General features: G+C 47.6%; 1 protein-coding gene across 3 annotated transcripts in view; it reads right to left on the bottom strand.

Annotated features, from left to right (window-relative positions):
* Window positions 1-13925, bottom strand: part of ARHGEF6 (Rac/Cdc42 guanine nucleotide exchange factor 6) — a 40112-nt gene that overhangs the window by 19598 nt on the left and 6589 nt on the right. For all 3 annotated transcript variants that reach the window (XM_009562502.2, XM_054075944.1, XM_054075943.1), the window contains 6 exons: window positions 11381-11465; window positions 6413-6540; window positions 5797-5998; window positions 3161-3231; window positions 1668-1762; window positions 20-115 (listed from right to left, as the gene is read on the bottom strand). In XM_009562502.2, the coding sequence (XP_009560797.2) occupies window positions 20-115; window positions 1668-1762; window positions 3161-3231; window positions 5797-5998; window positions 6413-6540; window positions 11381-11465 (677 nt within the window). The remainder of the gene's footprint in view (window positions 1-19; window positions 116-1667; window positions 1763-3160; window positions 3232-5796; window positions 5999-6412; window positions 6541-11380; window positions 11466-13925) is intronic.

The following is a 13925-nucleotide window of genomic DNA, read 5'->3' as shown; positions in this document are numbered from 1 at the left end:
CGCTATGACACGAGCTTACTTTGCAACTTCTTCCAAGGCTTGGTTCAGTGTTTGCTGAAATGCAGAGATTTCTTCCACATTTCCCAGCAAGGATGCGATGTCCACAGCACTGAGCCTAGAAGAGTCAAATCACCAATTAACATTGAAGAAATGTTGACAGCTGAGGCAACCCCATGGTACCCGTAAGCAGTCCTTCCAAAAAGGCCCAAGAATTTCTCTTTCACCGGATACGATATCCAGACATGGGAAAACACAAAATCCATGATCTGTGAGCTACACACCACAGCCTCATGGAGAAGATGTCTGCTGTCAGGGATTATCTTAATTGGATTTTAATCACTTAATCACACTAATCGTCTCCAATCTTTAGCTGTCTAATAGACACAGACAGATGGGATTTCAGCCAGGGGTGGGGAGGAAGGTGTGTGCTCAGACACAGAGACAGCTTTGTCCTCAGGGATTCATGCTGCGGGTTCTCCTACGGGAGGAGGGTCCTACAGAGCGGCCCCTTTGGTAGGGGTTGCTTTGTTCCTTGAGCATGGTTGAATTTTCCTAGCCAAAACTAACATGCCTGCTTCTGCGATCCTCAGAGTCACCCTCGTACCACCCCCATTTATGCCATTTGCCACCCCCAAGGCTGAGAGCATGAGAGATTTTCACAGCTGAATACATGCCATGGGAAGATACGTGGAAGGAAGGAAAGAGTTAAAATACAAAGGCCTTAAAACATAGCTCTCCCATCTCTCCAGAGTGCTCAATGCCTAAATATCTGCCCTCTGCCTCCCTGCAGCTGCCCAGTCCTCCCGCAGCATCTCAGCCAGAGGGACCTTGGCCCCTAATGCAGCCACACGGACGGGGTCACCGAGCTGGCATCGTTGAGAAGAGGTAACTGAAAAGCTGAAGCAATAAGCAGAAGGCAAAGCGAACTGCACCGCGTCTTTTATGCAGGGTGAAACTATCAATAGGAATCTGCTGATAGGCACCAGCACCCTGCCTGTCGCTGCCTGGATAAGGACAGGATAAGCGTGTGCTGCCTCTGCACCACACAGGCGAGCACAGACGGAAAACACATCAGCTTATTTCCACAGGTAAGACCTGGCAGTGTGCCCCAGTCTCCCTGGGGATGCTCAGGCAGTAAGGGATGGCAGCATGCTCTTCCTGAGCATGGAGGCACTCAGTGCCGATGGTCGCAGGGATGGGCAGACGTCGATGGCAGTCGTTTCTTGCTCAGCAGTAGTTTGGATTTAGCGAGAGGCAATTTAACCGCAGAGAATACGTGTTGTGTGAAATGAAGAGATGACGAGGAGATGCCGCTTGAGGCTGAGAAGTCACAATGAAGCAAACTGCAAGGGAAGAAGCCATGCAAGGCATTCCGCTGGGAAACATGCATGCCAGGACAGCCACACGAGAGCTTGCAGATGGGTTGTAACAGCCAGTCCTCTACCAGATGGAAATGCCCATCTCTAACACAGCCCAGTGCCTGCACGATCACTGAGGAATAGGAAAGAGCAGAAACCTGTACAACATGGGGTGTTTTTTCTGGTTTTGAAGCCGTAAGGCTTTACAAGAAGAGCAGTAACAGTCCCTAAACATTCAAAAGCAGGAAAGTAATAAACTATGGTAAATTTTACAGGGTTCTCTCCACCTCTGATGCCCTTATATCTTACTTATCATAAGACTGGAGGGGTCTTAAGTAAGTTCCCAGAAGTGACTGTAGTTCCTTCGCATAATCTCGTTCTGTTTCCAGAATATTTTGCAACACCTAGGGTAAGAGACAGAGCACTGAGTAGATCTTAGTACTAGTGACTAGTCAAAGGAACATGACATCAGCTTCCAAATGTGGAAAAGCATCGAAGTCTATTTTAAGTCCATAAATTACATTTGTTAATGCAGAACCCAGAACGCTCAGGAAAGCCTTGGGGGGGGTCCAATTTTGAGACTTTACTTTGCAAACTGAGGGAGGCCTGGAGAGCAGGTGTTAAGGGCTGCTTCTTCTTCTCTGGCAAAGCATGAAGACAATGTCAATTCAGATCTGAGTTTAATATCTGACCCCTCAGAGGCTCATGCCTAACCCTGCATGCATAACTGGCTGCCAAGGTATGCGAACAAATTATTTGTGCATGCATCCTGGGAGCACCGTTTGCACGAAGGCAGGCAACAATTTAAATGCAACAGTGGCCGGATCAAGAACGGCTCCTGCAGCAGCTCAAGCCAGGACACAGCTCACTTGCCATTTCAAGGATGTGCCAAGTTGGGTTTGGTGCTGCTAATCCATCTCAGCAGCCAATCTGTCTCCAGCAGCAGGGTAGGCAAAGCCACTGCCTGCACGCTCCCAGTTAGTATTCAAGTTTCTTTGTGTAGAAGAGCTTTGGAGACAGTGGAGGTGGTTCCCAGCTCCTTGGACATATTGTTTCTGTTTTGCTTTGCTTGAAATATATTTAGACATGCTGATGAGCGCATTTCACCTCTGGCACCAAGAGCCAGTGACGTTCACATGCAGGCATTTTAACTATCTTACATCACAGGGCTCGCTTGCCCCTCTTCACCAGACACCACTGCACTGGTAGCAAGATGGTAGAGGAGGCAATGTTCCTCCACCCCTCCTAGAGCCGCACTTCATAGCCTGGCAGGCTGACCCGCTCCAAAGCCAAGCCAAATTAACACATCAGGCTGTGAACTGCGGTGGCTGCCCCTTCTCTGAGGGCTGCAGCTGCTGGCAAGGGCATACAGCAGGCAGCTCAGGGTGTAGCATCTCTAGCCAAACCCAAGGAAGGGATCAGGGATCCTAATTTATCTTGCTTCATGGCATGACATTATCATCCCATCTTTGTCAACGAGAGAGAAACAGCAGTCAATGGCAAGGACTGGACCAGAGATGTGATGTCCCATTCCCAACACTGATCTCAAAGCTGCCACCTTTGCTATGTTATCTCGGTTGCCTACTTTGATTGTCTCCTTTTGACATCTTGCAGCAACTTCCATTTGTGCTTTAGTGTCTCAATAGCTCTGAATTAAGGAAATGGCAACAGCTGCATTTAAATACGGAGTCACATCCCCAATTGTTACAAATTGCTTCAATGATTTCTAAAGGAAGAAGCCAGTTCAGAAGATTAATAACATGCTACTTATTAAGAGGTACGATCAGCACTTTAAAACTTACCACAGGGTAATAATTCTTTGTCAGCTGAGTGCTTTCAAGTCCTTTTAGTGCTTTGGGAGAGAGTGGTTTATCTGTACAAAAAAATACACGAATAAATTACAGTGCACAGCTCTCATTATTCCAGCAGAAAAAGTCGCTACTGCATCATGTCCAGTAAATATAACTTCATCTTTGCAATGAAACTTCAATTGCAGGATTTGTTTGCCGGCTTCAGAAAAAAACATGAGCAAACCGAAGGTGTGCACGGAACCGCAGGCAGCCGAGCAAGTTGCACCAGAAGCACCACGCAACCTCTGCCAACTAACTTAGAGGCTTGCTCTGAAATCCCTGGCAGCAGCCCAGTGTCTGGCACTGTTCGGAGCTACAGTGTGGCTCCACCCAGCCCACAAAATTTGGGTATTAAAACTCAGTGTCTATCAGAAATGCCGGATACAGCCATTTGTTCCAGGTGATTCACAAGGCACTTGAAGCCAACACTAATCAATACGCTGAACCTCAAGCCCCACAGTTATCTGGAATGCAAACCCCTTCCCTCAACAAAGGTAGATCTGAATAAAAAGCTTACACAAACCTGGAAGTCAATTCTCATCATCATCTGCATTTGCTAAATCCCTGCGGATGCCTCCAGCATGGTGAATGTATACACACATGCGCAAGCGTCTGCTCCATTTTTCCTTCCCTAGAGAAGCCCTCTCCCTGCCAGCAGCACGGCTTTGCCAGCTCTCCTGATACCACAGCGGCACTATCACCCCTCCAGACCAGGACAGGTCGGCAACGCTGCACACCTCTCACTGAAATGCCTCTGTGCCGTGCAGAGCAGCCCACCTCTGCTTTCTCCCTGCAGTCACCCACGAAAGGCAATTACTTCCAGACCGATAGCAGCGGAGATCCCTGAAATTGATAAATTTAGCTCCTGGAAAGTGCGGCTTGATGTATTGTCTAATTATTGGTTTTGTAGAGCTCCCTGTCACTTCCAGCCAGGAGCTCTGTGCCTCATTTAAAGCCTTGGAGGAGCTTTACTTCAGGCAGCTAGTTATTTCCACCCAAAGGATACGCTTAGGATACAGCAGAAGTACAGACACTGCTGAAAAACAAGTAACTCCACACTTTGGAGGTGAGGAAAGCAGCTCCCGCTGCGTGCAGCAAGGGCTTCCTCTGGGCTGCAGCCCCCCGACAATGGTTCTGGGGCAGGAGAGGGTTAGCCGGTGGTCCATCATTTGCAATCTAGCCATGTGTCCTGAGCAAGCAGGAGACCAGGGGGATGAACCCACCCTCCCACTGAAATGGGTTCTGAAAGGAGGATCTGGAGAGAAAAGCTCTACACATAAAAAGATTTGATGGGCTCCTACATCAGAATCGGTAAGAGACTCTCCCTTCACTTCAATGAGGAGCCATTATCTCATGCAGCCCCCACCTCGTTCTCCCCATAGAACTGATGTTTGCTCTCCTTTTTTAATAAGCATTTCTCTTCCCCACTCACTGACTTAATTAGGGATTCCTGGGTTGTGACAGACAAGCCTACAGTTCCTGCTGCTGTGTCCTACTCCAGCTCAGACATCATTTCCCAGAGGGAAATGAGACATCCGAACAATGATGTTTTCATTTAGAATTAAATAAAAACTGGCCTGATTCTGAACACTCACTCATTAATTTTATTCTCCCCTGCTTTGCTCTTCTGCTTGCAAATCTAATGGGAGTTGTACACTTTGCAGGCATTTTGCAGACCATCCTGGATGTCTCACAGCACTTAAGGCCAGGGCTGATCCTGAGCCTTAAAATCAGCACTGAGCACACAGCAGGTCTCTCTCTAAGGTAAGCCCTCTAGGCATATTAAGGAATTAACGTTGGATTTTGTAAAAAAACAAGTTTACTGTCTCACAGTGGCCTTGGAAGCACAAAGGAACGAGCTGCTTGGATGGGAAGCTGCTGACTGCTACAGGGCAGTCAGCCAGGGGCGTGCTTCGTGTCATCACTACCCCACATCTGATTAAAATCCCATCACAGAAAACGTTAAGGACACTCAAGACAAAGCTCAATGAAGGCAGACGTCATGAGATGGATCGTTCTCTCCTTCTTCCTTTCTCAATCTTGCTTGTAGCTTCACAGCAGAAGATGCATCTTGGGGGAAACGTACTATGTGAAATCAGCCATCGCTACAGACAAAACCAAGGGACTGTTCCCTGTGGCCATATAGATTTTGTTGTTTTCCTGACTGAGACCACGAGCATCCACCACTGCCAGGATCAAACATAAATACATAGTCTCACCGAGGTCACTAACAAAAAGCTAATCTCATGCTCAGACACTGGAACAACCTGGCAGCTCCCCAGGACAAAGAGGACCCACGCAGCCATCTCCGCCTTCATCCTCCGGCGATGTCCCCACTCCTGCACTGCTGGAGCTTGGGGAGCAATAGGAAGGCACAATGCACTGGGGAAGAGGGAGAAGCAGCTCTCAGACAACTCACGTGAAAGATTAGGCTTTACTCTTCTGGCCTCATTTATCCTTCCATTAGTCCTGCTGCTTTAACAACACAAACGATCCTTAATAAATAGCTGCAATCTCCCAACGGCACAAGAATCTACACTGCATTATACCGCTGTCATTTGATCAGCCTTTGAAAGCAATTTGCTTACCGGTGGATTTGATTTCTCTGACGTAGTTGCTTGGGAACCAGCCTGTTTTTCCATTCAAGGTCCCTTCCCACCAGCCCCCTTCTTCAACCCGGGTGACATATATAATGTCTCCTTTGTTAACAGAGAGTTCATCCTCATTGGTCTGTTTAAAATTGAACTTGGCCTTTACCACCAGCTGATGACTGCCATTCTCGGTCATGTCCTAAGGAAAGAAACATGGAAAAACAACAGTAAATAGTCCAAAAAAGCAGAAGCCACTGGGACAAGTCTATTGTTCTTTGTTGCAACAGCTGTTTTTTCAGTATTGCTCTTTATAACAGCAATAATGTCTTGCTTTTGTGTAAGCACTCCTGCAGAAGGATCGCAAGATCCCTTCCAAGCATTAATTTAGTTTCACGGTGCAAAATGGAGGGCAGATAAGAATCACTCTTCTCAGGTCGCAGGGAGGAGCATCATGGTTTGAAGAAGCCACAAGACTTTCACCAGCCAGGACAGCAAAGCCCTGATGGAGACCAGGGGACAACAAGCCCGTCCGGCGTGCTCAACCCGGAGCTACCATTCATATCCTCTACGCCCACAGCAATCAAACCCTTGAAGAGATGTTAAATAAATGTACCACAGGCTTGGACTGCCTCCTTAACGCCTTCGCTGACTGTGAAACTGTGCCGTTGGGGTCAGTGTGAGGACCTCCAGCCACAGAGCTAAGAGACGATAGATGCGAACATGGCCCTTCTGACGGTTGATCTGGTGAGACAAAAACAACATCTGAATTTTACCCAGCTGTTCACTATCCCTCCGCATCACAGCAAAGCAAAGAGTAAAGCCCAGAAAGAAAACAAGAACACGGCACAACAGCTGAAGGAGCATCTGTCGGAGCAGAAGAACAAGTGCACTGCGCCTCCAGTGTGGGTACTTCTAGTCAACAGTGAGGATGGTTTTGCTGGGCTGGGTTAACCCTTCCATGATGGAAGAAGTTGAATTACACCCCAAAGCCCTCCTAGGCTGTGCCAGCTCTGCAGCCATACATCCAATTGCAGTATTTTTTTGAAATTGCCCTTAAAACTGTTGAAAAATAGGGTAACGCTCAGCCCAACTGGGAACGTTTCTGGGATCCAAGTAAACACTGTTGAAGGTGTTTCAAAGTTTAGCTCTCAAGTGAGTGCTCTTATGTCACCTCCGCAGCTGCAGCGTGGGCTTTCCCGCTGAGTGGGGAAGAATGCTGAACAGCTGGTCAACACAATCGCATCCCTATTTAGAGAAGTCCTTCTGGGTTCATTATACAGCTGAAAGAGGCTAGGCACTATTTTGATTACTGTTCGTGGACCACTGCCATTAGCCATGTGAGAGGGATTTAGTCTGCACTGAGGAAGGACAGGAGTCACCCCCAGGAAAGGCTCAGACCATCCCAGTAGCTCTTGGAGTTGCTTCCTTCACATGCCCAAAGCTCATCATTTTGCAAACTTGTCTCTGGGCTTGTTCCTGCCCCCTCCTATCTGTTGCTGGAAACAATGCTGCTGCTCAGACACATATCTGTTTTTCACAATTAGTGATTTGCTTCTATATTGATAGCAAAAATCTTGCCAGAGGGTAAAAAGCTTCCTGGTCACAACTGCCCTGTGCTGAAATTGAGTCAGTGGCCTCACCACCAAAAGCAGTTCTGGCTTCTGCAGGACCTGGCAGGACTCAGCCCCAGAATCCTGCTTGGATGGCGTAGAGCAGTAAAACAAGCAATTCAAGCTACCCAGTAATTTCCAGTACTTCTCTGCTACTGTACCGCATACCACATGGTGGGACAACACTCAGATCATCTCCTTTCTATGTGCCATGGTGCTCAAATGAAGTAACAGCAGACATTGCCATTTCAGTAAACTGTGGAGTACTTTTGAGATTTCCCTTGTAGCTTCTTTTCAGATTCAAGAACCTTTCTGTATCTCAGAGCTGTTGTTTTCCACCTGTGGTGTGGACCTAGAATGTCCACGGACCTCAAAAGCAGGACAGAGAAGAGCAGTCTGCAGGTGTGCAAGTTCCCCGGACAGTGTTCAGAGTTCTTCTTTGAAAACGCTGCGAAAGGGTGATTGAGCCACCAAGAGTGTGCAGGAATCCGAACACACAAACTCTAAGGCTGCTGTTTCCCCCATTCTCCTTCAGTTTGAATGTCAACATGGAAAAAATAATTCGGAAGGGGAAGTTTGGTGGGAGTTACAGGAACTCAGCTGGGCTTTTATTCTCCCCTGAGGATTTTTGTTTTAATAACAAAACACCTCATCCATAGACTGGACCTGAAGCAACACATACTGGGAGCTCTTGCAGAATGGACTTGCTTTGTCTTTCTCCAATGCCTTGCACAACGGGGACCGGGTCCATGACTACAACTTCCAGGTGCCGCGGCCTTAAAAAACCCCAAGCAGATCATACCCACGCACCAGTCCGCCCAATCCATGCCCCAGCGATGCACAACATTCACAGTAAATCTTGTGTGCTGTCAGTGACCCTGGTTTCTCTCTTGCCCTGTTCGTTGCACAACTGCCTGATGACCACACGGTGAATTCCCAGCTCCCTGGGCTGCAGCAACAGCAAAACCCCTCCACATAGAAACCCACTTTCCAAGCACAGAGTGTTTTTTTTTTTCTCTGAAGCATTATGATATTTGAGCAGGAGCGGTTTCGGCTGCTCCCGGCAACTCACAGGCCAGGAGGGGGTGGCTGGCTGCCATCATGGGATGTTCTTCCCCCCCCCCCGATTCCTTCTAAAAAGGGAGGGCATAAACCGCGAGTTCAGACTTCTCCGCTTGTTCAAACCATCAGCAACAGCCGCATGGAAATGACTCGGTTACTGTAGATTTCAAGCTTCTCCCTGCCCCTCCCAATCTTCCAAAGCTTTTATAAATATCTGCAGCAACCTAGAAACAAATGTAAAACTGACTTTGACAGTTTGGCAGGAAAGTGTATCATTTATATTGCATCATGACAGCATCCCATTTTATGCCTGGTCCAGCATGGAACACTGCTGCCATATGTTGCTTAACTATGGTTAAAATAGCTGGGTTTTCTGCTCACATTCCTACACTATTTTTGGCAGAGGAGCCTCATCTGATCCAGCACAGCTGGTTTTCCTCCCCTGCCCTGTCTTTCAGATAAAAGCATCAAGCTCTCTATTGCTGTTATTTGACGGACAACTGCTGAACTCTTGAGTTTATCCACTACAAATGACGCATCCAGTTATTTGCATAGCAAGATAGACACAAGGATTTGGACCTCAAATGGATGCTCAGAAACACCTTCTCACAGTGTTTCCTCAGCTGTCACCTACTTCCCCCTGCCTCCGCCAAGGGTGTCGGGATGCAGCAGCTCTGCAGGTGGCAGGATGTGCCTGGCCATAGCAGGAGCTGCCGTAGCTGGTACCAGGCTTGGCCTGATGTTCCATTCAGCCCTTGGCCTCTGGCGACATGGACAAACCGGACCATCTGCAGTGGCGGTTTGTAGGACACAGGCTCTTGCTTCTCAGGAATTTGGCCAAGCCGCCAAAAAGCAAACATTTTAGACATGTATTTATTTTACCCTGTATTTTTCCCAAGGGTGCTCTCTGCCTGAGCGGTTAATTATATCGCAGGCATTGCGCTTTTTAACATTTAAACAGAAAAAGCATATGTTCAAACAGATGCTGGCCATGAAACTAAGAGGATCTCAGCTTCCCTACAGCCCCGTGGTGATGTGTAATAGAAACTATTCCCCAGCAAAGCCACATCCCGAGCCTCACCCAGTGAACACACGGCCGAGCTGGGACACGGGTGGCTGCAAGAATTGAGTTGGGCTTGTAAATAAGGGGACTGCTGAGACAACGGCACCGCGGCCTCGCCAGCCCATCGGCACCCACCCCACCTCACCACTCCGGTCCAACAACTGGCAAGCACAGAGGCAGGAACGTTTCTTATTTGGTTTACTTTTAGAATAATGAAGCTAACATCAATCACAATGATAGCATTTTGTAAAGGATGCTCCTGGCTGAGGAAACCTGCATTTTATATCCCTGATCATATTGAACCACAAGAGGTTTCTACATGAGGTCAGTGAGCGCTGACATTTAATGGAGCAGTAAGAGGCTGTAAGGAGATGTGCTGAAGCTGAGTTACCGTTCCCTGACTTCTAGGGAGCGAGCTAGCAGCAGAGCTGAATGTTGGCTGCTGAAAGGCAGCCTGAGAATCTGAATTTCTTCAGAGTAGCATTATACGTGCATACATGTACATACCACTGTTATATACTATATATTATTATACATTATATATTATTACATTCTTTTATATATATATGTTGTGGTTTATATAATACATACACGATAATTTATATAATACCTTATATAATACATAAATTTAGCGTATACATTTATATGTATATCTATGACTTTATAAACCCTTGCATCAGAACAGAACAGAAATGAGGAAAAAGGGAGGAGAGGGTCCAGCTTCAGCAAAAAGATTGCTTCACTGAACACCTGAGCAACTTCTGTACCAGCAGAAGAGAACCCAAAAGCAAAAACTCAGTTGAAAGCAAACTGAAACAACTGAGAAAACCACTGCAAACCAAACCCACGGGACACAGAGTAAGCCAACAGAAAAACCTTCCCATGAAAGGAAAATTGCTGGTTTGGGGTGTCAGTTTTTCTCCTTTTAACCACCTAAAAAGTGATCTTCAACAAGGAAATTGAACTCTCCTCCTGGTGCTGGACTTCAGCGGGTGTGCAGGACTCCCTGTGCTAATGTGCTTGCATGAAAGGGGGGCATAAAGGCTTTCCACCCTACATACTCTTCCCAGCTCCATGCAGACCTGCTCCTCTATCCCCTCCGAAAAGAGACCTTGGCCGTTCAACCCTCCCTAGAGAACCAAGATGTCATTGTCCTCCCTGTTGAACTCCTCCTTTCACAGCCTATGTGACTGAGCATCAGTTTAAAGCAGCCTGTGAGGAACAGCTACGTATTTGGGACAGAAACAAGTGGAGCTGATTCACTCCACTTCAGCAGCCTGCTCCTGCACCCAGAGAGGCAGGACAAGATATCAGCTTGATTCCCAAATCCAGGAGCCTTCTCCACAGACCCAGCAAGAGAAGAGAGAGAAACATCAATACAATTGACTGAGCATCTGGCAACGGCGTTTGTTTTGACATTCAGTAAGGATATTACACAGATGGATCTGGTTTTTTTCCCTTCAGCTTTAAAACACACTCTTTAAAATCTGCCATTTGCATTTTGGGAGGTGCGTGCTCATTTACATCCAGGCTCTTTTACAATGACCTACTTCGAGGTCCTTTAATACTATCAAAACTGAGCAGAGGTCCCTTAGTGTGGAGCGATAATCCAGCTCTGCAAAGTGCACGTACAAGTCTGAAACGCCACATTTAAACCTGGAGTTGGTAGACGCAGAAAATGTCGATCCCACTGTCCAGCATCAAGCATCAATGCTGGCAGCACAATTCGCCAAGCCAGAAACCATCATAAACCAGGAATTATCAAAAAAAAACCAACCCAAACCATCCCAGTGTACATATGAGACAGAATTTGAAAAGATGAAAGAAAACCAAACTTTTTTCTTACCTTCAGTAGCTTTATTTACAGCCGTTAATGTACTCAGGACCTTGGAGAACTGTTCTCCGGTGTACAAATCATGTGGATCAAACACCTGCAAAAAAAGGAACTTTGCTGAGCCTGAAATCCCTCACTCCAGCCACCCGAGCAGCCCACGTAGAGGCTAACAGTGAGGATTAAGCAGCCCGTGTGTTTCTGTAGGGGAAGGGTGTTTATTCAGGGCTGCCAAGTCCCATTTCCTTTACAGCGAGCGAATTCCTGGGGCGTCGGTGGCAGGCGGCGCGGGAAGGGCAGGGGGACCCGGCAGCAGTCGGAGCATAACGTCGGGGACAGGGAAGGGAGAAATCAGTGCTGTCTGCAGAGAAGGGACTGTGAAAATCACAGAGAAGGTTATTGCTTGCCTTGAGGGAAGGAAAGATTTTGCTGCTATTTTTGCTATCGAAAGCTGAAGAGATTGAGGCTGTACACAGAGCTGTGTATATACACACACATATTTGCCACAGCAGAAGACACAAACACAGAATTTTTCTGCTATGGCAATATGGCATATATAATACATTCACTTTTTTTTTTTTCCCACAGGAAGCCAAACCCCGTTATTTCATGTGCAAAAATTCCACTCTGAAGAATTTTGTGTTTCTAAGCCTCAACAGCAAAATAGTTAGCAAGGACTTATTTTCCATGACTGGTAACCTGGACCTCGAACACCCAGCGCTTCAGAAATCACCCCCAGCACGAGGGGGAATGTGTGTTCCCACAACACTACAGTCCCTTTTAACATGTGAGAAATGCCCTCGAGTTTATACAGACTGCACAAATCCTACCATTAATGAAGCAAACGTAAGTGATACAAAAAGTCCCCATTAGTGGTACCACCACGGCACTGCTAACCCCCAAACACACACCGTCATGCAGATGGAGACCTCAGCCCATAAATCCAATGAACGAGAAACGTGGTTTTCAAGGTCTCCTGGTAGATACCATCTACTTACAAATACTTCCAATGCATTAAAGAGTATATTCTGCTCAATAAGCACACAAGCCTTAACCACCTTTAGGGTAGTCCTGACCTTTAACACGGCCCCTTCTTGCTTTCCACATACAGCTTCTTGATTATGCCTGGCATATTTCAGATAGGAAGGAGACTGGGACTGGCCTCTTCCGCAGCCCTGGATGCTCACGGCATCTCTTCCTCTCAACAGACACATCAATGCAGCAACGAAGTCCAACGCAGGCAATACAAAGGCTGCTCTTTGTTGAGAATATATTTCAGCCACTCAATACTGGGAGAAAGACTTTACCCTAAAGAAATTTAATCCACGCTCAGAGGTGGAACATCTTGTTGTTGTTACAAATATTAACATCAGCAGCTCCGCAGCTCCAATTGCATCTACCGCTCTGCACATTTCAGGGACACACACCCCACCCCCCCCCAACCTACCTTGGGCTGTTTCCAAGCTGATCTACCGCCTGGGCTCGCTTGGGTTTGCTCCCTTGGATCACACGGACCCCATCCCCTCTGCCAACTGGGGTGTAAACTAGTTTTGCTGCCCTGCAATTGCTGCCAGTGCTATCTGAGCATCGCCTCCAGCCGTAAGCAGGGACGTTAGCGTCTCGGTGGAAAGAGAGACGGTAACAGAGAGCCTGGGTGTGCGCTGACCCCGTTGGCAGCCCTGGAGGATGCAATATTACAGTAACACGCCTTCACCCTCCTGCCAAGCAGAAGAGGAAAGCAAACAGCGAGGCTGGGATGCTTGCGTGCGTCTCTCTGGTGTGTCATTTTCTCAGTCATATCCTTTTTCTTCCACTTCAGTAAGTCCAGAAAAACAAGTCCTGCCTTGAATGAATGGCTTTTTTTACAAAAAAGGACCGAAGTGGTAAAACACATCCCTGATCCTTCAAAGCACAGAATAATACTGTAAGCTTGGAGTTACCAGACCGACAAAGTCTAGAGGGAAACGGTGGTGGGAGGGATATGGAAAAAAAAAAAACATTAGCACAAGAGCAAGCAATAACTTTTAGCACTTTTTCTTCATGGAGAAACTGCCTGGAAAAGCTACTGTGAAACAAGGGTGATGTGGAACACTCTCCTGGATCAGCTACTGTAACACAAACAGACCCTCCAGCTCGTGCCAGGACAAATTAATCAAACAGAGAGTCCTCATTCCATCTAAAAATGACTTTTTTCCAGCACAATCCATCTATAATTCCATTCTTAACTATAAGACAAGCTGCAAGGCTAGAAGAGACACAGAGGCGGCTTTTTCCCCCTTAGCTTGCAGAAGATCTGCTGGAAGCAAATCAAACCCCGCTTAACCCTACGTCTGTCCTCTGAGGATCTCCATAAAAACGCTTTTCCTACTGTCGGAATCTCCGACTGCGGCTCTCCCCGGCGAAACCCTCGGGCTGGGAGAGAGAGAAAAGCCGCACCGCCGCGGCTCCAGCGGGGAGGAGCCGCCGCAGAGCCCCCGGAGGCTCGGGAAGGACGGGAAGCCGGTCCCGGGGGCGCAGCGAGCGAGACCCCCCCCGAGCCGCGCGGAGCCGCCCCGGCCGG

This window comes from Cuculus canorus, chromosome 10 (genome assembly GCF_017976375.1).
Source record: "Cuculus canorus isolate bCucCan1 chromosome 10, bCucCan1.pri, whole genome shotgun sequence".
In the NCBI taxonomy this organism is placed as follows: domain Eukaryota; kingdom Metazoa; phylum Chordata; class Aves; order Cuculiformes; family Cuculidae; genus Cuculus; species Cuculus canorus.
The sequence above is the reverse complement of the archived record's forward strand: the minus strand, read 5'-3'. Positions and strand labels throughout refer to the sequence as shown.